General features: G+C 40.6%; 2 protein-coding genes across 2 annotated transcripts; one reads left to right on the top strand and one right to left on the bottom strand.

The window, feature by feature from the left end:
* Positions 1-15576: 15576 nt before the first annotated feature.
* mettl5 (methyltransferase 5, N6-adenosine) lies at positions 15577-17608 on the top strand. The gene is made up of 8 exons (XM_030787161.1): positions 15577-15640; positions 16041-16175; positions 16278-16392; positions 16484-16668; positions 16785-16867; positions 16959-17010; positions 17095-17144; positions 17502-17608. Exons 2-8 carry the CDS (start codon positions 16076-16078, stop codon positions 17541-17543), a joined length of 627 nt encoding a protein of 208 aa, XP_030643021.1. The 5' UTR covers positions 15577-15640; positions 16041-16075; the 3' UTR covers positions 17544-17608.
* Positions 17609-20374: 2766 nt separating this feature from the next.
* klhl23 (kelch-like family member 23) lies at positions 20375-23225 on the bottom strand. Its single transcript, XM_030787262.1, has 3 exons — positions 22001-23225; positions 21440-21592; positions 20375-20685 (listed from the first exon to the last, which is right to left on the bottom strand). The coding sequence occupies exons 1-3, from the start codon at positions 23223-23225 to the stop codon at positions 20375-20377; spliced, it is 1689 nt and encodes a 562-aa protein (XP_030643122.1).
* Between the last annotated feature and the right edge of the window lie 637 nt (positions 23226-23862).

The following is a 23862-nucleotide window of genomic DNA, read 5'->3' as shown; positions in this document are numbered from 1 at the left end:
TGCATTGCATTGTAAATGTATATATCACCTAATCGTACTCACTTTCTCTCTTTTCAGTGGAAGTCGTGGCGTGGCGGAGAGGGAATCAGTTCAGTAACCACTGGGTTTTTAGGTTGAGTTTTGGACATGATGGTGTTCTGCCTGTGGGCTCTGAACACGGTGCTTTACCCCAAAGACGGTCCAGAGGTGTGTCTGTGTTTCAGATAAAAGCAATAAATAAAGGAACAGATGTAAATGCATCAAATAAGTTTGCGTATGATATCATCAAATGCTGAGGATATGCTGATAACACTTTCAGTTGTATCAAAGCGTTTTGTATAGGAAAGTTCATTACAACGATACTTTGAGGTCTTCTTACTTGAAATTAAATATATGTCTCAAGTTAACTTGACTCACACTAAAAGGGATCAATCAAGTGTTACTAAAGTACAAAACTGTAAGTGCCACTGTACTTGGTGTGCTTGAAATAAACTTACAGAAGTAGCATGCAATACATAATCAGTAATGATGGCCATGTGTTTTTTGTGTGTGTGTGTGTATGTGTGTGTGTGTGTGTGTCACAATCTTGACTATGTAGCGCCTGTCCTTGGGTATTTTAATCTTAAATAAGGCTCACAGAGTCACTCATTGACCAGCATGCAGAGAGAGAATGCAGGCGTGGTAAGCGATGAGGTAAAAGTACTTTAGTGTATGGTAAAAATTACTGTAGTGTATGGGGGGATTTGTATACCGAGTATCAGCAACCTGTGGAACTTTCACTTTCTACATCTGTAAAGAAACTATACATATTTTACTCCGTTACTGACATCTGTCGATACTTGTTTCGATTTTGCATGGTCAGTCATGTGCCACTCTTTTTTTTTGTTTTGTTTTGTTTGGTTTGGTTTTGTTTTGTTTGGTTTTCCTTCTTACCACTATTTGCAGTGTATTTAAAGCATCGATGCTTTACAGCCTCAAGAACATCTTACTACCTAAATAAAGTTGTCACTTACCTGTCAGCAAGCCATTAGCTGCAGTGAAGCTAAGAAAATATGTTTTTGTCTACACTGAAAAGAAAAATTTGAAGACGAAAACCAAAAATGTCTGGCTCGTGAACAAGGCCCGGTTTTGAAATCGGGCCAAGTTGAATGGAATAGCCCTGGTCTAGCTCATAGGCCCAGCTACAGTACTTTCCCTGGCATATACTCATAGTTAGAAGTGCGAGTAAGTTGGCAAACGTCAAAATGGTGTAGCTAAAGCCAGATTGCTGTGAACCAGTATAGCAGGAATATGAATGCAGATCTTCAAAAGATAAACTAGGTATGTCTAAAATACGCTGAGAGAGCTAGAAGTTAGTGGTTGACCTTCAACGCCGTGTACATTCATCAGTCACTTCCTCTTGTTTTGCCATCACTCACAATTAAAATATTAAGTGGTAAAATAAACAACAGTTTGGCAGTAATATTAAGCTGATGAGTAAAAACATGCAAATTCTCATGGTTTATTAATTCCAGTAGGTCTATGTTTTTTCATATTGTACTTTTGAAAACCTGCATACATTAAAAGCCTGATGCTCTACTGATACTTTTTTTTATAATGGGTGACTTGCACTTTTACTAGTGCAGTCATTCCTTTATGGTTACTTCTTAAACTCAAATATAATATCTGAACACATCACCACCCCTGAGAGAGAGAGAGAGAGAGAGAGAGAGAGAGAGAGAGAGAGAGAGAGATTCACAGAGCTGGAGAATATTACATCGAAACTCTGGCAAACTCACCTGTACCACAGTCAAGCATATCTGTCTCCATAGTGGATAAAAATATCTCACTGCAATGAATGCAGGCTCACACACCAGCCCTCAGATGGAAACCCTTTCGCCCTAAAACAGAGTGAACCTACGCTATACACAGAAAGCAATTTTCTTCAAAGAACGGCCGGCCTCTGATACTCATTCACTGTGAGCCAACACATTCGAATGTGTGTTTTTTGGGGGGGTTTTTTTCCCAAGTTCTTTCAATAAATCACTCGCTCAAACGTAATGTAATGAAAAGTAATGATAAAATTGAAAGGGATGATGTAATCTGAGTGCACGTTCTAGAAGAATGAAACACTCCAGTGCTGAGTGTACTTTCAAATAACCCATAATTTTCCAAATATTTAAATGGATATATTTTTTTTCCCTTTTTTTTTTTTTTTTTTTGCATCCATGCCTACACATGAATTCACAAGGGAAAGAAATACCCAGATGTTCCAACTCTTCCCGCCCCATGCAGTACAGTACACACACAGTTGCCTTGACCTTTTGCACATGGTGTATAATACAATACAATACAATACAGACCAAACAGAATAGAGTGTGAAACCCCAAAAAGGGAACGACAGAAATTAAATTGATTGGTTAAGTTACATATAATGTAGGCTCGCATTATCCATCAATAGATAAAAAGAAAAAAATCCTGTGAAAAAAAAAAAAAAAAGTTTATCTTAACAAATCTAATAATATTGCTAATCATTTGCCCTACTGTGAAGGGTACAGGGTGGAGGCCTCAGTGCTGACTCACAATACAAATTCAAACTCAAGAGTAGGAAGGAAAATGAAAGAGACTCATTGAACAGGCTTCATGTTCTCAAAAAGATTAACATCTCAAGGAAGTAATAATTGGAAACTCCCAGGCGTTGAGATGCCGTGCAGCTGTTGTGTTATTTTATGCAAACTGCTCCACCTCCACAGGATTTTGTCATCAATGGCGATTTGAAGCAGACAAGTGCAATCAGGAGTCAAACGTCCAGATGCACTGAAACCAAAACAAGAGTCTTATGATCATCAGCGGACAGTCATTCCAACAATAACACTCTCATCGTAATAACACGAGATTCATTTCCTAATCAGTGGCAATAATTTTGACCACTTCTATTGTCTTTTGAGCTTTAATCAGCATATCTTGTGTCTTTCAGACTACACTCCCTTTCCTTTTAGAAAATTAACATCGTGAAAAGAGAGGGAGATTTGTCTGTTTTACATTTTTTTGTTGTTTTTATATTCTTTCAGGGTTTTTTTGAAAGGAAGCAGGGGGCTTGTTGTTTCTTTATGATTTTTCCCTGTTTTTTTTTTACATGTCTCCTTTTTCATCTATATTTATTATATTACATGCTTTGGTAATATTGCTTAACATGCATTCATGCCAGTTAAGCTGAACTGAACTGAATTGAATTGAATTGAATTGATTTGAACTGAACTGAACTGAACTGAACTGAATTGAATTGAATTGAATTGAATTGAATTGAACTGAACTAAACTGAACTGAACTGAACTGAACTGAACTGAATTGAATTGAATTGAATTGAAGTGAAGTGAAGTAAAGTGAAGTGAATTCAGTTGAACTGAACTGAACTGAACTGAATTGAGCAAGCAAAGATCAGCATCAGGGAGAAGTGTGTGAATGAGAGAGAGAGAGAGAGAGAGAGAGAGAGGCTGGAAAATAGAAAAAATTGAATGTTTAACCTAAGTCAGTGTTGTGGAAAGTTCTGGAAATGAAAGGTAGGAGTGAATGGGACTGGGACTGATTGGGGATGTTATGTGAGGGAATGCCAGAGTTCTGCCAGAGAAGGCTCAGGGCTCAAACCAGCAGTGCACATTCCCACATCCCAGAACACCACTTAAAACAAGCGCAAGAGCTACCACTCCCTGAAGGAGCAGACTCCAAAAAGGCAAATATCAATAAATTCATTATGCTCTTACTTTTATATATTTTTATTCATGAGGCATTTATATAATCCTTGTATTTTTCTACTAATGATATTTTTAGGTTCAGGTCCCAGAGAGAGCTGGACCAAGACTGGGTCTTTGCGGGTTTTTTAGGCCCAGCTGGGAGAAAGAGATCTGGACAGCCATGCAACCCAGCTACCCAGCTGTGGAGAACTCTACACAGAATCAGGGTCAGCTGTGTGTACTAGTGGCACGTGGCATATTAACTCATTATTAACATTCATATATTCTATTATACCCCATAGCCTATATTCTCCATACAGGCGAGAGAGACATATGTTATCAGAGTTAGAACCAACGTTTTGAAAGATCATTTCAGAAGTGCGATAACCGAGCAAACAAATTGTTGTCTACGTAGAATAAAACCAGTTCCGTAAAGCACTAGTTGTAAACAGATTTTTTTTTTTTTTTGATAAGCTCATGTGAAGAAAAAAAACAGGCCTAGTGTCAATGATCTAAAGGTATATAAGAGAGTGAGGTGGAAGAAGGTCATTGACATTGTAACTAAATCTCAGAGTGTTCACTGCCTCTACGCAGGCTGATAACCCTCTCAGGACTGCATGACAAAACAGCCCAACATTCATTTACCAGAGTGTCTGTCAATGTTTCACCTGAGAGAGACAGACAGACAGACAGAGACAGAGAGAGAGAGAGAGTGAGAGAGAGAGAGAGAGAGAGAGAGAGAGAGAGAGAGAGAGAGAGAGAGAGAGAGAGAGAGAGAGAGAGAGAGAGAGTGAGAGAGAGAGCAGTTAAACAGGAAAACAGATTGAGTGGTTGAGTTGGCTTGCTGGCCTTTCTCTGTGTTCAGTCTCTGATCTCTACTCTGCCTTAGGTTCACTGGACACTGTTGCAACACTGCCAATGAAAAAAAAAAAAAGGACACAACACAATGAAATCCGGCACTGCCCTCATTTCAATGCTCTCACAAAGGCACGCGTGTACACACACTCACACACAATACACACGCACATACTCACTTGCACACGCACACACACACACACACACACACACACACATTACACACATATAAATGCACACACACACACACGCACAGGCACATACTCACGCACGCACACATACACATACACACAGATAGAGAGAGAGAGAGAGTTATTCAACGTTGTTAGGACCACAGAGATTTTCTCTGAGGTGTGTGTTTTTTTTACAGCCCTTGATAACTTTTCAGTCCATGTGAATTGTCTCTCTTTATGGAAAAATACTTTGCCCATGCTTCCAGAAGAATGTGGAACAACGTGATTTCTTATCACTTCTCAATATTTCACAGGCTGACAATAACTTGCACTGTTAAAACAGGTGACGGCTTCACTTGCAAACTGTATTTGGATACATTGTTCATTTCAAACAAAGAAATCCTATCATGTAAGTGTATTTGATATTGTTATCTTATGTAATGCAGAAAATATAACACATTTATCATTTATGACATTAATTTAAACATGCCAACGAGAGAGATTTACATGTGAATGTAGTGTACTTTTGCAATTTCATCAGCAGTAGAAGTCTACCCACAGCCTTGCTAATGTTTTGCTTTAAGTCCTTATTTTAGAAAAGCAGATCACAATAAGGTCATCTATATCACTGTATAGACTGTTAGCATTGTCACAGCTAATACTGGAACATCGAGCCAAGCGTAGGCGCATAAACAATAGCAAAAAGAAAACTTTTCACTGCTGCACAAATCTGAAAGATAGTATTTGACACTAGGTGAAGGATTAGGTTAGTGTTGAGGAGACAACCGGGTTTACGTGAATAAGTGGTAATATTCAGAGTTAGAACACTGCTTAAAATGCCCCCAGAGTTATCTCAAACTCCATAATATACCAACGTGTGCTAAGCTACGATTTCTCTAAATACCAAGTGTGGGTGTTTCGTTAGTCCACACCAAGAAAAAACAGAGGCTCCACCATCTCAGCGGGGGTCAGCCATGGAGTCTAACCCTGGGCCCAGGCGCAGCGATATTTACAGTCTGGAATTGAACATGCTTTATTGTTCATACGTTTATCGAGTCAAGAAAACAATTGCAGTCTCGAAACTCCCAAAGATTATTCCGATTACACGTATTGTTTCATTGAATATCGCTGAACACAGAACCAAACAAATGGTAAGAGGTTAAGAACGTTTACTAATGGAGAGGGCACATGGAAACGTGAGGCTGGTCACACAGGAAATGAGAGCAAAGTTCAATGCCACATTGTCTCATTCCAAGAAAATGTTTTCTTTCTTTTTTTTTTTTTTTTGAGGAAAGACAGTGAAGGACAAGGCAGGAAATCTCTCCTTTTCTCTCTCCCTCTCTCACTTCCCCCCTCCTTTCTCTCTCTTTATCTTTTACTTGATTTGTGTTGCTCAGTGACAGTCAAAACCTTAATAAACAGCTTCCATGTCAGGGCTATTGCGACTTAGGAGTTTCCCGTAAGTACTGCACGCTCAGATGCATTCCTCGGTTTCCACAAATCACCATCAGCTCAGTTTCTATGTTGCATTGCAATATCTGCTCAGAAGATCTATTCGTCGTTTGCACGGCTGGCGAAGTGTTGTCCTGATCTTGGCCGGTTACCAGCTGTACTGTGTGTTTTTTTTACTACGTTCTGTTTGCTTAGCCGCGTTGCTGGACCTGAGTGTGAAGAGGCCTGTCGGGCACCACCAGCAGAGCAGAGGAGGGCAGAAAAATCTACCCAGCAGAGCGTCTGGACCTGCTCTGGGCCGGCTGGTGTGCCCAAAGGGGTACAGAGAGGAGGTGCTGAAAGAGGCTGATTGATTGCAGCCATACACCTGTCCCAAAACCTTCTCAATATCATGTCAAACTAGGAGCTTTGTCCAAAATCCTGTTACGCGATGAAAAAAAATGTCAAAAGATGTAGTTGAACACATATTTGCAGCGAGTTTTCATTTAGGTTTTTTTTTTTTCTACATTGTATCCCAAACAGGACACAGGAAGGAACTTAATCTCCTGGAGGGACACTATGTATCGCTTAAGGATATTTTTCCCCATGCTCAGACTGAGATAAGCAATTCATTTTTGAACACACACACACACACACACAAAATTGTATCCATAGCACTGTTATGAAACTAAGTCAGAAGACAATCTCACGTTACCTTCTGTGAGCTTTACCATCCTGCTTTACTTGGGAATCTGGTACTCAACATCTCACACAAGTTTACTTCAGAGATGTCACTTCGTACTTACAGCATTCACTCCTGAATACACACATTGAGCTGAACCAAGATATTTCAATATTTCCCCTCGTTATTTCGTACGGGAGACCATGTCTGTAAACTTGGAGGTAATTGGCGGTGCTGGCGTCAGGCTCTGTCCCGCTGCAGTCCGGCGAAATAGATTTCTGAAACTGCAGCATCTCTCATAAACTCCACTGTATTCAGCGGTATATTTAGACCAAGCTTTGGGGTCGGTGGGGTGTTTTGGTGTAGCTATGACCCAGACGATAGGTGCTGAGAAGGAGGGGGGGGGAGGGGGGGGAGGGGGGGGGCAGAGACAGAGTGCGCACACATCTCGCATGTCCCTCACAAAGCCTCCAGTAATGCTCCACGATGCAGAGGGGGAGGGGGGGTGTCTGTGGTCACGGGGGGTGTTGGGTTTTAAGACTCTCAGCCTCTAATCCTGACACACTGTCTCCACCAATTAGAACTCCTTCAAAAGGCGAAAGAGGAGGAAAAAACAAAACCAGAAACCCAGCGAGGGCATATTTAGTAACATTTTGGCAAGCTGTAATTACATATATGGCTAACAGAAAGATTTAACTGCTTTTTTCTCCATTGATTGACAGTCCAGCATAGAGAACAGGCTTTAACCACACTGCACACAGTTCAATACTTCACTGTAATCCTCACAGACACTGAACCAAAGACAAGTCATTTCATGTCATTATACTGGAAACAATTATTTGCTTATTTCTACTCTGCTTAGATATCCACAGAAAATAAGTGAATGGAATTTCTGAAAACACGTAATTGCTATATGTTTCACTACTGAAATGTAAATTGCTGAACATTTTTATTCTGCGCAGGAAAACACAGCAGGGGTCAGGGATGTTTTTAGAGTTAATATTACTGGCTGGTGAAAGTAGACTTTAAGAATAATTAAAGAATTAAAGAGGAGGATGTCCTTCTCATGTAGCAAAACAAAAAGTTAAAATGTCCACTTGTTTATGGTAAACACATTGGAGGTTGGTGGCACTGAATAAGTTATAATTACTTATGGGTCAATATTGACAGTTGGGGACAGAGGTGTTTACTGGTGTCAGAGTGGACATTAAAACAGGATACCGTGTCATCAGAATCTATTCATGTGCACGATAAATATGAACAAGGCAGTTTAGTTACCGCCCAAATTCAGCTTTATTCTGCATATAAAACATTGTACTCATATATTTATTCTTATATTCCAAAAATAAAACCCACAAAAATCAACATAATAAAAAGTATCACAGCGCAACTTGGGGATCAAAATTTATGCTTTTAAGCTAGAACACTAGAATATTGCATCATTGTTTTAAGTCTCTGCTCTATATCAGTATAATACAATATCTTATAGCCTGGCCTCTCTCTCTCTCTCTCTCTCAGCTCCAATCATATGGTTAATTCTTCCTTCTCCTTCTCTTAACTTGCAATCCGTTCAAGAGTCTGAAATGTTGTGAACTATCAGAATGGATGCGGATGTGTGTGGGAGACATATTGTTGGAAACAGATCTGCCCTGTGTCTTTGAGTCTAAAAGTCTGAAGCCTTCTGCTACTGCTCAGCACACTCTTGAATATGCCCCTGTCCTCTCACCCAAAACTGCATGTCGTGTCAGTACGTCCTCCAGCTGCAGGGAAGAGGGGAACAGAGAGAGGTTTGGGGTTTAGACTGGGAGGGTGGTGTGGGGGAGAGAGTGGACTTAGCTGTATCTGTTTCACCAGAGGACAAGCTAACCATGGCAAACACTTTGAATATAAGACTTCTTTTTTCTGTTTTTCGTTTGGGGAAAATTATTCTCCGAAACACTCCCCCACTTGACTTTGATGGTGAATGGTTCATTTAATTTAAGCATCCATAAATAAAAACATTGGTCAAAAAGAAGTGCTAAATGTAGCAAGGTGTTTACGCAAAGGTCCGCAAAGACGATGGTGAGGCTGTCATCATTACCCCAGGAATGATTCCCTATTTTTCCCCCCCAAAAAAGGCAGGACAGTGAAATGACACAAGATACACCTCATGACAGAGCCAAACTGAAATCCAGGTAATATTTTTGTCTGGTGACTGTCCGGTTCTTAGGAATAATTTACTCATTGCATATACCTGGGCAACAGCAACATCTTTATGATCCTGTTAAGTACAGTGTTAGCTTTCAGTCTAGAAACTGTCTTAATTAGCAGACGTTTTGTTCACCAGAAGTTAGCATTACATTGCTAAGTTGCGTTATATACAGGAGGCGCTGCCATTAGCCATGACACCAGTGCACGGATATACAGAACTGTTACAAGGCACAAGAAACACATTTTCTTGGAAATCGGTGAGGACTAAAATCCAGATTGGAGTAAACATGAAAGCTGGAAGGGGGAAAAGAAAATAAAGTCAAGGGCAGACTTCAGACGACAGAGCGAGTTGTTTACTTCCGAACAAGCGCAGTCTGACACCCGTCAGAACTGCCAGCGTCAAAACAACGGCACACTCCTCACACACACATCCCGTAAAAAGTACAGCAACACCCATATCAGAGAAAAAATTCCTCTCCTCCCCAAGCCCTTCATTTCCTCCGGGAGATGACGACCTGTAATCACACCCGGTGAAACCGCCAGAGCTCATTACTGCTGTGATTACATCAATTAGCAGCATGTAGGGAGTGGTCCATAACACCCAGAACCACCGCTGCTGTTCCTCCCCTCTGTCTGTCCAAACACACGAAACCACACAGAGGTTGTCACAAAGGCTGCCAGGTACATGGTCAAGGCGAGAGATCAGCTTTCAGAAATGTCCAAGCAAATGTTGACAAATGTGATCAAAGTCACGTCAGAGATGTCTTCATGTCACCACATGCGTGCCATGCGTATGCCCACTCATTAGAATATGATAAACATGTTGGTTTATCGTCAGACGCGTTCTTATTGTAGTCAATATTTAAAAAGTGTGTGTGATCAAGGCTGTAGTAACGCAGGGATGTAGCTTACTGCATTACAGTCAAAAGTGTGATTTTAAACGTTTTTTTTCCCCTTAAAATGTCAGATCAAAGACATCTAAAATCATCCGTCTATTCGGTATTAAAATCAATCCTGTTTGTGACGCCATAGGTTTTACAACACGCTCTCCATCAATCTTTTGACTAAAAAGACTTTGAGTCTTAAACGAGAGGACTTTCAAACAAATAAACGACTTTAATCACTCAGCGAAGCTCTGGTGCGCAACAACAAAAGCTGAGTACACACTTCGGTAATGAGTCCAAAGACTTTTTTTTTGCTACTTCTTCCAGTCAAAGTGACACCACCCTAACCATTGTAATCTCCTTACTCGTATTTGATATCGTGCGCTAGGCCTCAACAAGACCACAGGCTCATGCTGAGATCTGAAAGATCTGAGGATCTGGTGAATCTGTCTGCACGCCGTGCCAGCGAGGATCAGCATCCTGTTTTTGTCTTTTAACTCAACACATGACAGGAGCAGGAGCCTCTGAACTGTGGATTAGCAGCTATGCTCATGGTATAGCCCTCTCTCTTTCAACATCTTTCTCTCCACAGATGTCAGCCTGAGGAGTGGCATCCCAAAGAGCCACAAGTGAGCGTATTTCCCAACCACAGGCTTGAGAGAGAAGCCACCATACAGTCTGCTGCTACAAGACATAAAACAAAACTCCAGAGAAGGGGGGAAAAAAAAAAAAAAAGTTACATTTTTCAAAAAGCGGGGAGGGGAGGGGGGCAGCTAAAGATTTTCTAATCCAGCCTTTATTGAGGTTGTTGGTTTGGGCAATGCGACCTTTTTTATGTGTGAGAAAGGCTCTCTGTAATTTACTCACCACCACCACTGGACCAGCTTGTAATAAACAGATGTCTATTCTGGGATCCTCTGTAATAATGGCCTCTTCTTCTCTACATCCACTTCTGTCTTGTTCTCCTGTCTGACCGACATATGCGACAGGTGGTGGTTGGATGGATGGCCCATTAGACGGACGGATGGACGGATGGATGGGTGGATGGATGGGTGGATGGATGGATGGATGGATGGATGGATGGAGGGGTGGATGGATCAAGTAAGGAGATCAGAAAAGAGTTTGCTGAATAAGACAGTTAAAGGAGAATGGGGAACACTTACATAATGTGACAATGATTTGATGAAAACACTTTAGTTATCACTCATTTTATTCATTTATTTATATCATCAAATAGGCGTGTAAGTGGCTCCACTAATTTCCTGTAGCTGTATGTTTGTCATTCATCAAAAGAGCATGTGAAAATAAGAGAATCTGTGAACATATGAATACTGCACTGATTTCATATCGGCATAATTATTTATCTTATTTGTTTAACTATAAAATTTTAATAATAAAAATATATATATCTATAATAATAATGTTTGTTCCAAGTCCAATTTTCTGGACAGAGCACACTCACGTAGTATACGTTAGATGACATATTCTAGGTATTTTATTACCTTACATGGGTCTAACAGGTGTTTTTGTTTTACAATAATTTGAAAAAGATGTCCGCTTGTAATTTGCCCATAATTGGAAGTATTGCCCAGTCCAAAGCCTGTCTCTGTCCCTCTTTCCCTTTGGCATTCCGGTGGTGGGAGCCGTAGAAGACGGAGCAGAGTGCGGTTGCCCTGCCTAATACAGCTGAAGCTGTTTTCTTCCAGAAAGGAGAGAAACAAGTGAAAAACACTCTCTTGTTGCATGACAGAATCCCTCCCAACCAAGACTTGTCCTTTAATACCGAGGCCCTTTTATGTGGCTTCTCCACGATTGCACATGAGGGAAACACAAACCACACAGTCAGGACACTGCTTATTATACATTGAGAGTGTGTGTGTTTCTGTGTTTCTGTGTGCGTGTGTATGTGTGTGTGTGTGCGTGCGTGTGTGTACTACTATGTGGACATGGAATGGAGCAAACTTTAAATTGAAATGACACGTCTTAATTTGTCAACAACCTCCCATTGGAAAGACATCGGAAAGACAGGGAAAGACAGTGAGAGAACAGACAAGTTTTGCACTGGTAGTGGCCCAGTGTTGGTGCCCTTGTATTCTCATTAATGCTATTAAACACAATGCAACGACTAACTAATACACTGGATGTCCTGGCTGTTCAGATATTTCAGCATCAGAATGCAGAGACAGCACTGCTCATCTATCTGAATGTATAAATTTAGCACTTATCTACACCTCTTCTTTCATTCTGTTTCTCCTCTACAAAACGTTAAAACGTTCATTTTCAAAAGATGATGTGAGGAAATGAACTTGTATTCCATTTATGACTTGAAGAAAATCTTTAGTGTGTCAGGTCATTTTCAGTTGATCAACATGATTTCAGGTGATTCATCACACTGATTCAAATGAAACTGAATACACTATCTTTTCTGCAAAGGACAGATAGCCATACTGTGGTGTATGTATGCCAGGTACGATAAGATATAAGAGGACATGGCTCCACTCTCTGCTGCCCCTCTTCAAAGCAATACTAAGCTCCAAATTCACCAGACACCAGAGACCCTAATGTCTCACCATTAAGTCTGGGAAGACAGACAACCAGTCTGAACCTAGACAATTTTTATCTCACAGTTATATAACAATCTACTCGTGTCCAATGCCACTGTGTTTAAGTTCAGCTAAGTTCACAGTCTGTCATTCTGTAACGGAGGGTTATGTCCGTGGAAACAGGGGAGTCTCTTTTCTGATTCCGGTGGTTTTGTTCAAATGAAACTATTCATTGACCATAAATCTAGCACCTCGTGACAGGGTGTACCACTATGAACAAACCCTACTCTCCTCATTTGTTCACTTGCCTCTTGTCCTGTCTATTTTACATCCATTCTTCTCCTCTTGATTCTCTTTTCATTCCTCTCTTCTCAATACCTGCTGTACCTTCTGCGTTCTTCACCTTTTCTCATTCTTGTCTCTATCGTTGCTGGTGCCAGATGACCGAGGATGGGAGTTATGTGTGTAAGCTGATGGTCCGCATGCTCCATAGAGCTGTGAACTGGGTAAAATACACCCCCCACCCCGCCCCGCACCCCCACGCCTTTGCCCAGTCGTTCCCATTGCCTTCACCCCCGAAATCCACTATGCTGCCATGCATGAACTGCCAGCCACAGGAAAGTTAAAAAAGAGGAGTCTAAATTAAGTGCCCTCTCATTCCAGCATTTTCATGGTTTGGTTAAAAACAGGGTGCAAGATGATTCACATTTTATAAGTCCTCTCTTGCGGCTGACTGCGTCACCCTGGCGCTCGGACTCTGCCTTTCATTCACACATCTCTCTCTCTCTCTCTCTCTCGCTCTCTTTCTCTCTCTCTCTCTCTCTCTCTCTCTTCTTTTCTGGTCTGCTGATAGAAAACTCAAAAGTTCCAAAAATCAGATCTCTTATCGGATGGCTTTTTAGAAAGAGTGAGATGATGTCTGACTGATAATGCTAACCTGAGAAAAGCTCCTCGTAGGTTGTTTTTTTTTTTTCTTTTTTATACATTTTGTTGCAAAATAAAGAGAAATGAATTAGAGCTCTGCACTTTGAATAAGTAATTCAAATTCAGTATACTCGCTAGATATTTGTCGTTCGTTTACCCATCTGACAAAAACACCTTTTAGGAAGATTAAAAATAAAAACAGAACACTGAACTCACTTCGATGATAAACCAAAGCAAACACAACACAGAATGCTAGGCAAGCAGAAAATATCAGAGGATTTCAACAGAAACATCTGAATTGGGGAGCTGTGAGAGCAAACTAAAGAAGAGAAAAGGGGGGGAATGACATTTCACTAAACGAGTTTGACAGTGAGTGTTGTTCTGACCACTGTCCATTCTCATTCTCTCATCATGGCTGCCATGAGGCTGGAAGACACCGCCAGGAAAAACACCAGGCAGCGCAGGCCGGGCCAGCTCACTTGGAAACACAGGACAGTTGTGCTATACTGGACAGTATAACGCGTGTGCAGCTGAGCCGTGGTGTTGTGTTGTGTTGTACTGGCCTCTGTTTGTGAAGAATGGCACTGCAAATACAAAATAGTCTTCATTGAGAAAACCTCTAAGAATGGGTCTCCAGATAAATGTGTATAATTATACACCACAGGGGTTGGTGGGAAGAGAGTTAAAGAGGGAGAGAGAGAAAGAGAGGATAAGAAAGACAGGGAGAGAGAGAGAGAGAGTGAGTGAGAAAGAGAAAGGCAAGGTGCATAGTCACACGTGCATACAAAGGATTGTGTCTGATAGGGGGAAAACAATATGGGATTAAAAATTGCAACACACTATTCTGAAATGAATGACATTCCACAGTTACGACAGCACACAAACCAACTGCGGCCTTCAGTCGGCTTGGAGAGGAAGGCTCCTTAACCAGGCAGTGAGTGTGGTTGGCATCACCAGCCTGAGGTTTCCAGGAAGAATGGGAACTATGTTGTTTCTGTGGCGCTGGTCAGACTACAGTCTTTAGGTTTCCTGACCACAGCAACCCAAACCACATCTCTCCATCTCTCTCACTCAATCTCCATAACCATTTAAGCTATAAAACGCTTCCTTACTGAATACTGCTCCACCCATCTCTTAAACCATGTACATTAAAGGAGCACCCCCTACTACGCCCACATAACGGGAAATAAAACTGCCTTGTTGAACCATTAAGGCAGCTGGCACACACACCATTCAGCTTTACATTCACATGTTCTGATGTTGTTTGCGGTTAGCGTCGCCCGCTCAGAAACAAGCGGGGAGGAAAAAAAAAAAAAGAAGAAAGGGGCGAAGAGGGTAGGGGAGTTCATTCCAACTCTGATCAATTTAGCAAAGAGAAATAAACGAGGGAGAATATTAAAAAACAAAAAAACAATTAAAGCATGAGGCGAAGGTCTCACACTGCAGTTTAAAAACAAAAAGAAAGAAAAAGAGCAAAAGAGAAAAAGAAAAAACGTTGCATCTAATTAATAGAGAAACCAGAAAATTAGCAATTTGAAATGCCCTTTTTAAAGAGTAGAGATAGATCGTGTATAAATCTTTAAGTGCAGAAAACATAAAAAAAAATAAAATGACACAGTTCATACAACAGAAAGGTCTTGTAAAATAATTTGTTTTTGCGAAATCAAATGGTTTTTTAAACCAGATCAAATGACCATAACAGAAACTTAATCTAAAAGTATGTATGGTATCTGTTTGTGTAGTCTGAATTCCTCAGATGGTGTCTGATTCTCTACAGCTGCACAAGTGACATTTAAGAAATGGTTGAGGTGATAATGCCACTAGCCATCAGAAAGAAGGGCACAGAAAAGAAACATATGTGTAAGAGTAGAAATATGTATATCGCTGATATTTTACACGTTACATTTTTCTTTTTTTCTTTCATTATTCTATCATCCTTTATCCAGGATGTTTTATGTTAATCTAAATATATTTAGATTAACATATAGATTATTTAGATTAACATAAAACATCTTAGATAAAGAACAGCAATATAATTGAAGAAAAATATAATTAAACGACTTAATCAAAACTCAGTAGACATATCTGTAATGATTTGCACAACTGTTCATTCAAAAATGCGTAATGTCATGTGGTTTCTGAAAGCGCTAAAATGTAAGGACTTGTATTTTGACGTATTCCACAAAAGTGCAACCCGGAAGTGACCGACTGTTGGGAGAAACAACATGCCACTGCCATCGTGTGTACAGTTGTCTGCACATTGTTGTACGTAAGTATTGGGTTGGAGAATTATTTGTTCACTGTTATTTACTTACCGAAGACACAACCAGTATCCACACCCACACGGAGAAAATGTTTGAAATCCGCTTGCCTCCTAGAAGAAGACTTTTAACAATGTCAAAAATGTTCCCGGCTCGAAAATGAGCCGTGCAATCGCGCCTGATCGCTCCAAATGCAGTACCACGCATTTCCTTTACTAGATCGTTTCTTTTTACTGTTCAGACAAAACGGCAAATTACTTTTGTACATTACTCTTGTGTTCTGTGCAACACGCTCCCTAAATTCAAGAACGACACCCGTATTTGTTTTTGTTTCGTCCAAAACTCAGTCACTGCTCATTGTTTCTGACGTTGATGAAATGTTTCTCCCTTAAATATCTAAAACTCCAGATAAATGAGGACCTGTTAAATAACAAGGACCAGTGATGAAACTGAAGGATCTTGAGAGCTGTCTGCAACAAGTAGACGTGTTTGAGGATCCCAAAGTTCTCTTAGAGCAATACCCCACCAGCCCACATATAGCAGGTGTGGAACTACTGACATTTCCGACTGATTAAGATAACCCTGCATCTTTATGTGTCTGTGGACTCTATCACATAACGACATCTGTTGTATGCCTTTTTTCAGCTTGTATGCTGTACACAATTCACAATACTTTTGATGACATCAAAGACAAAGTGGTTGCAGACTTAGGTTGTGGTTGTGGGGTTCTTAGCATCGGAGCAGCTGTTCTTGACGCAGGGTGAGAGTGGATTTAGGATTTTTTTGTAATGTTCATAATGATTAATGTATGTATTGCTCCAAGTTTTTAATACCAGTTTTGAACCCTCTAGACTGTGTGTTGGATTCGACATTGACGATGATGCATTGGAAATATTCCAAAGGAACAAGGAAGAATTTGAACTCACAAATATTGACGTGGTTCAGTGTGATGTATGCTCTCTCAGGGAATCAGCCTTTGCAAAGAAATTCGACACGGTCATCATGAACCCCCCTTTTGGCACCAAACGCAACCAAGGTGAGGGCATGTAACAGAATTTGAATATAGAAAAAAAAAAATAATGTAGAGTTAAGTAGCAAACGAAGTATCTATTTCCCCGAACATTTTTTCACTGTCGTGTCTTGTATTTGAAGGCATTGACATGGAGTTTCTGAAGACAGCATTAAGTATGGCAACCACCGCAGTCTATTCTCTGCATAAAACATCCACCCGGGAAGTAAGTTGTCCGTCATCCGCCGTTTTCACTAGTCTAGTCTCCTGTAAAAATTTACTCATGAAGCTCCTGACCAAACTCTTTTTCTCTGCAGCACATACAGAAGAAAGCAAATGACTGGAAGGTGAAAATGGAAGTAATTGCAGGTAACCATTCAGAAGCTTTGAGCGTGACATTGTACCTGTTTAGGTGGTACATGACTTGCATCTTGCTTTCTCCTTCTCTTACAGAGTTAAGGTATGATCTGCCAGCATCATACAAGTTCCATAAAAAGAAATCGGTAAGAATAAAGGACATGTTTCATTCACCATGGAGACTACATTTCAATTATTTAATCATTATTAACATTTATTATTACATAACTTTATTTTACATTTATGCTGCATATTCCTAATGTAGTCACATAAAATAAATAGAGAATGATGATCCAATCAACTGACCTTGATCCCTATTCCTATAATATTACATACAATAACTAATGTAGTAACACAGAATACATCTGATATTTCAGAACTGTGTCACTGTATCATGCACTGAACACTGTAACATTTCCAATTTGGTTTTTGAAAAATATATAAAGTACATGTGTATTATCTGTTCTGTTTCTCTGTAATGAAGGATCTATCCTCTCCTACAGGTGGATATTCAAGTGGACTTCATTCGATTCTCCCCGACGTGAAACCTAGATTTGTATGTTCTGTATTGATGTGTTTGTGTCTTATAAAATACATTTTTTAGGAGGGACTGGATTTTTTTCTCTGTTATTATTATTTTTTAAATGTTTTCTGTTTGACTCATGCTCACTCAACTGTTAAACATGCTTCTCCCAGATGTGTCTGACCTCATCAGTTTACGATGACTTGTAGGGTAAAACAAAATCCAGCAAAGAGGAGCAATAATTTTCCCCAGTTTAGACAGATCATTTTATCAAGGTTTTCCTGAGCCTGTACAGTAAATATTGCAAAGATCACTGTAGGAATGCAAATTAATTATTTTCAGTGTCATGTTCCTGTATATCCTGCAAGGATAAAACAGAAATCTGCAAACAGAAACCTACAGCACAGAGACAAGGTTAGTGCAGAAGGTTTTTGTTATTGTTGTTGTTTGGTTGTTTTTTTTTTTACATTGAATAACATAAAATATAAAAACATGACATAAAAGAGGGGTCACACATCAGAGGACAGGTGGATTCTGAAAAGGTGGGTTTGAAGTCTCCCGGAAGATGGCAAGTAATTCTGCAGTTCTGATTGGGTGAAGAAGGTCATTCCACCACCGCGGAAAGAAGGGCAGAAAAAAGACGTGGCCAGGTTCCCGAAGTGAGGGGACCACCAGCTGCACGGAGGAGGTTGAGCAGAGAAATCTGGTTGGAGTGTATGGAGTGATCAGACACTGAACATAGGATGGGACAGAGCCTCTTGTGGCCTGGTAAGCCAGCACAGGCGTGTTAAACTGGTTGCGGGCTGCCACCAGAAGCCAGTAAAATGCAGTGAGTAGTGGTCAAAGAAGAGTAATATAATCTCTACATGTTGGGTGGGTGTCTTAAGCTTTTTTCTTAAACATCTCCAAAGTGGCGGTAACGTTAACATTCAAGTCTTCCTACTGTTGTATCTTTGCAAAACAAACAAACTGAAACAGTTTCAAATAAAGCTAGTTTAAGCTAGGATTTTATTTTAGGAATAAACTGTGCTTTTCCTTTCATTCTCGAAAATACTTGCTGTCGGCCTTCTTGCCTCTTCTTGATTGTGGCAATCCGCTTTACACGAATATCTGCCCAACGCTCAAGTAAGCTTGGCCCCCTATCACTGCACTTCACGCTTTATTACTTGTTGTAGATTGCTCATGCACCATTGTCCACTGTGTGCCAGAGCTGATTGGTCCTCTAAGAGTATGTGTTGGCACAGTGCCTACTGACTCAGCTTCAATAACAAATCCATTCTCGGGCTGCTTCCTTCTTACCTTCGCACTGATCTGTTTAGGAAATTTGGTCATTATGATTTCAGTTCACAGGATATTTTACCGATGTCAGATCCCCGAGTGCTAATGAAGCTGGGCAAAAAAAAAGCTTTTCAGTACTGTACCCCTTCCACATGGAACACATTACAAAATGATTTAAAACTGACGGTTAATCTCGGTAGATGAATTCACGTCATTTATCAAGGGCCTGTAATAGAACTGTTTGTCAGTGCTTCTTTACTGTTTTATTACAGTAACCTTATGGTTTTAGTTTCATAAGTTTACCTTTTTATGTACGGTTCAGTTTTGTTTTACGTATGTAGGTTTTGTCCCTTTTTAAGTCAATGACTCTATGGTTCTAGTTTTATGTCTCTGTGGTTTTACTTTTATTTAAAGCACAGCTTTAGTTTTTATGAGTCTTTTGTCTTTTACTGTGATTGAATGTAACTTTGATGTTTGTCTTTCATGCTGCCCTCTTGGCCAGGTCTTTCTTACAAAAGAGATTTTTATTCTCAAAGAGACTTTACCTGGATAAATAAAGATCCCTGAATAATAAAATCTCAGACCAGGCCATGACTGAAGTTAATGAGATGAGTCATCTCTGACATTGCTGCTTTAGTTTTGTACAGTGTATTGAACATATAATGAATTCTGGTTGAAGTAACTTTACCTGTAAAGACTTATTCTTGGTAAAGTACATATCACATGAAAATTGAGAATAAAATTCCCATAGACTTTTCTATCCAATGGTTCTGAAACTGAAGCTGAAACTCACATTGCATTCTCTATCATTTTTTATTTGTGCAAAAAAAACGCCCACTTCACTCATTCTTCACAGTTCACTTCAAATGTTAGACATCCATCAGCTTTTAGATCAAGAGGAGATTTTGGGTATATATATTTTTAAAAATGTTAAAATGTTGAAAATTATTATAAATAATTTAAATAACAAAGCAGGGTAAAATAAACATAATAATCTCTGTTTTTCAATATAAAGTAGTTGTTTTTAAAAAATGCATAGGAAAAAATCGTCTAACTGACTCATCGAGGATGTCAGCTGAGGCATACAGTTCAACTGAAACAAACATCAGGCAGTCATGTCCTTACTCTCTCACACAAGACTCAAGGTTCAACACACACACACACACCAAAGGCATAGGCAATGAGTGGCTAATATTGCACAAATTAGATACAGTATCTCTTTAATTATCCTACTCTTGAATGGTATTTAAATAGGATTAAATGGCTTGCACCCTGCTCTCTACAGGAGAATGTGGAAAGTCCCTGTCTAATTCGGGAGCACAGCAGAGTGACTGTACGCTACAGCCCAGGTGAAAAGAGTGAAGCCACTTTCCACAGGTCTTCATTTCTATCCGCGGCTCAGCATCTCCTACGGGCCTGACCGTGCAGGAGAGCCCTGCCCGGAGAGATGCAGGCCGTCTTAACACAAGCACATCTGATTCAGTTCATCAGAGTCCTGAGGGAACAGCAGCGGGAACAGAGCACAGAACTGGAACGCCACGCTCCAGGTGTGCGGCTCTTCGGGTTCAGGCTTGCCTACACACTCTGGACACAAACGCATCCGTGGGATCTAGTCGCAGTGGGAAGATTCCCCGCGATCTCCCACGAGTCCGACTCGGGGTCATACCGCTCAACGCTCTGCAGATACGTTCCCTTGGAATAAGAGTAACCTCCAGCCACGTAGATGCAGCCGTGTATTACCACGGCACTGCACTCCATTCTTCTCTCCTTCATCACGCTCATCTGCGTCCATTCATCCCTCTCGGGGTCGTAGCAGTCTGTGATGGTCGTCTGTCCTCCCACCAGGTATAGTTTGTTGTTCAGTGCAACAGAACAAAGGCCGTACTCTAAGAAAACATAACATTTCAACACAGTCAGACATTTTATATTAGTTATTAGTCTGTGTTGTGAATTTATGTGAAGAAATGACAAATATAAATACATACATACATGCACACATGAGTAGGTGCCAAAAAAACCATTTGGGACTGAGCAGTTTTAGTCTGAACTGAAACAGCTATGGTAGATGGATCACACCACTTTAAGGCTGAATGACTTTTGCACTGCTCAGTAGACAGCTGCCTTCATTTATTCATTCATGTGCATTTTTAGGCATTATAAGGAGCTTGTGCACTCCAACCTATCCCTCTGTGACGTTTTTGACTGTACTTGATGAAACTGTAAGCTCACACCATTGATTGATATTTGCAGTTAAAGGATTCAGAACTGAACCTTTACACAGTTATTATGGTCAAGAGGTGTGCGTTTTTTTAATCTCATTAAACTCCAGTTGAAGATGTCTTCTGCATAGACTCCCCTAGCAACATCACACCACTGCTCCTCACAAAACATCAGCAAATTCAACAGCCTTTGTCACTGAAGCTCATACCAAACATCCCCCTCATACTAAATATCACGAAAATCAACTGTCATTCAGAGTCAGTGAGATGTCTTCCTTTAACCACGATCGCCAAAATAACGGGTCTCTGCCCCTTCACTACATTTATATCACATTCCTGTGTAGAAAAGCAAGATTTCAACATAAGTATTATATTGCAATATAAATAAGCTCTGATTTAATGAAAAGCTGAAGTGTCCTACCCGGATGAGGACTCACTGTTGTGATGCTCCACTCATTCAGATCTGCCCTGTAGGTCTGGATTTTCTCATAGGTGCAGGTCCCTCTGTAGCCATAATGCCCTCCGATCAGATAGATTTTATCATTTAAGACACACGCAGTTGCATTCCCCACACCTTTGACGGAGAGGAAACTGAAGTCATAAATCGAATAAAACAGTAAATAAATGGTGCCATAGTGCAGTCTTGGTGGACGGATTGCATGCATGCTTTCACACAGCCATTTACGGCATGAGGTTAAGTCCAGCTTAACACTGCCGATGCAGGATTTGTACTGTCTTAGGTTAACAGTTTGGGAACAGCTTTAGACACTTTTCCCAAAACCAATCATTTTTCTGTCAGCAACACAACATGGGTTTATCTCAGCAGCACCTCTATACAGTATAACAACACAGAGATACTGACAAAACCGGATTTCTTGCTTGAGATTCACAGTGGATAAAATAATTAATTATTATATAAATATTATAACTAAATATTGTTTATAAGTGGTATAGAAATTGCTACTGGCTGAATTTTTCATACCTTGTATCAAATCAGCGATAGGAAACCATTCCTCTTTTAGAGGGTCGTAGAATTCTGTTTCACGAGCTGGGGCACCCCCTCTGTACCCGCCTATGACATATATGCACCCATTTAAGGCCACTGAACAGTGGTAGTACCTGGCAGTGAGCATGGGGCAACCTTCTGTCCACTCATCCTGGTCAGTATTATAAATCCACACTGTGTCTAAGGCTTCCACGGTCTGTGATTTGTAACCTCCAGTTACATAGACATTAGGTCCAAGCAGAGAGACACTGTAGCTCTCTCTGGCATAATCAGGCATGTCTTTCCCTTGAGTCCACGTGTCAGAGACAGGGTCCCATATGTGAACTTCAGACAATGGGTGCCAATAATACCCACCAATGACATACATGCTGGAAGTGGACCTTTTGCAGCTAAGGGAGAGCTCCTTGTTGTCGGATTTTAAAGAATGTATTATAAGAGAACGCAGTTTGTTTTCACTGCACCGTGAGCTCTCTCTGTACACCTGTAAAGTGGTTCCCAGATACATTTCGTCCACCTCCAGCTGGATGCAACGGAGCAGATCCTGAACGTGGTCTAGCCGAACAGCTATGTCATCGGTAACCCACCTGACCACAGCCTCCAGCAGCACGTCGTCTCTCCACGTATTGAGGTTGTGAGCAGACAGGATGGAAGTGAGAGTTTTGAGGTCGAGCGCTAGAAACTCGTCATGTGGGATGAGTTCCTCAAACCTGCTGAGGATCATTCTCCGTGCGTCGCGTTCCAGCTCTGGGCAGGTGTGCAGTTCGGCAAAAGCGTGCATACCTAGGCAGTTATCGATATCTAAGAGCCGGATCAGAAATTTCTCGCAAGCCTTTTTGACAGAGCAAAATTGGAGCAAGTCTGCGGCCTCCAGCAAGCTTTCCACGTTGGTCTGGGTAACTGTCAACCTGGAGGTGTATACGTAGTTTACCAAAGCATTTAAGATATCTTCCTCTATACCGGCCAGGTTTATGAGGTCATTAGAACGCTCCCTCATATCCAGAGTGAACATGATTTTGAAGTATGAACTGCGGGCTGACAGTACAGCTTTGTGACAGTGGAAGACCTGCCCTGTGGAGCACTGCAGAGTAATGTCAGTGAAAAGACCACTGGTATAGAAGTCATGAAGAGCACCTATGACTTCAGATGGATGGGTGGTGTCACAGAACTCGTAGGTATAACTCTCATGACCTTTAGATGACATTTTGGCTCCAGATACAAACTTAATTAATCCTAAGCCTTCAGCACTTTAAACTGCAAAAAAAAAAAAAAAAAAAAAAAATCATCATACTGCACACTATGATTGAATATTCATAAAATGCATTAAGTGAGATTCTGTGGAGAGAACGACTCACTCATCGTTTATAACACGTTATTCTTAGTTTCATGTAATTAGGGTCGTAGAGCAAAACAAATAACTGTTGTAAAAGATTGACATTATATGTTCAGTAGCACCAAGTGAGCGTCATGAACATGTTGTAAATGTCGAACAGCGGCTACACAACACACTTACTGGGGTCCACAAAATATCAGTGGAATTCTCCGAGACTTTTGACGTGTCTTTGACCTATACAAAAAAGAATATCTGAAGAAACTGTCAGCACACTTACCTGGTCTATAAACTGGCCGTTCGAGCCAACTTTAATTTCTAGGGTCACCACTTGAAATATTTGATCTGTAAGAAAACGGTCCCGCTTGCAACACTTCGGACTTCAACATATGGTCCCCCCCGATTTAGCCAAGAGCACGAGAGTGCCGAGGTCCTATTTTGGTATCTGTGTATACTGAGAGAGGCGCTCGCCTGTCACTCGGCGCTGTTGATTCAACACAGGCTCGTAGAC

Source organism: Chanos chanos, chromosome 10 (genome assembly GCF_902362185.1).
Source record: "Chanos chanos chromosome 10, fChaCha1.1, whole genome shotgun sequence".
Lineage (NCBI taxonomy): Eukaryota > Metazoa > Chordata > Actinopteri > Gonorynchiformes > Chanidae > Chanos > Chanos chanos.
The sequence above is the reverse complement of the archived record's forward strand: the minus strand, read 5'-3'. Positions and strand labels throughout refer to the sequence as shown.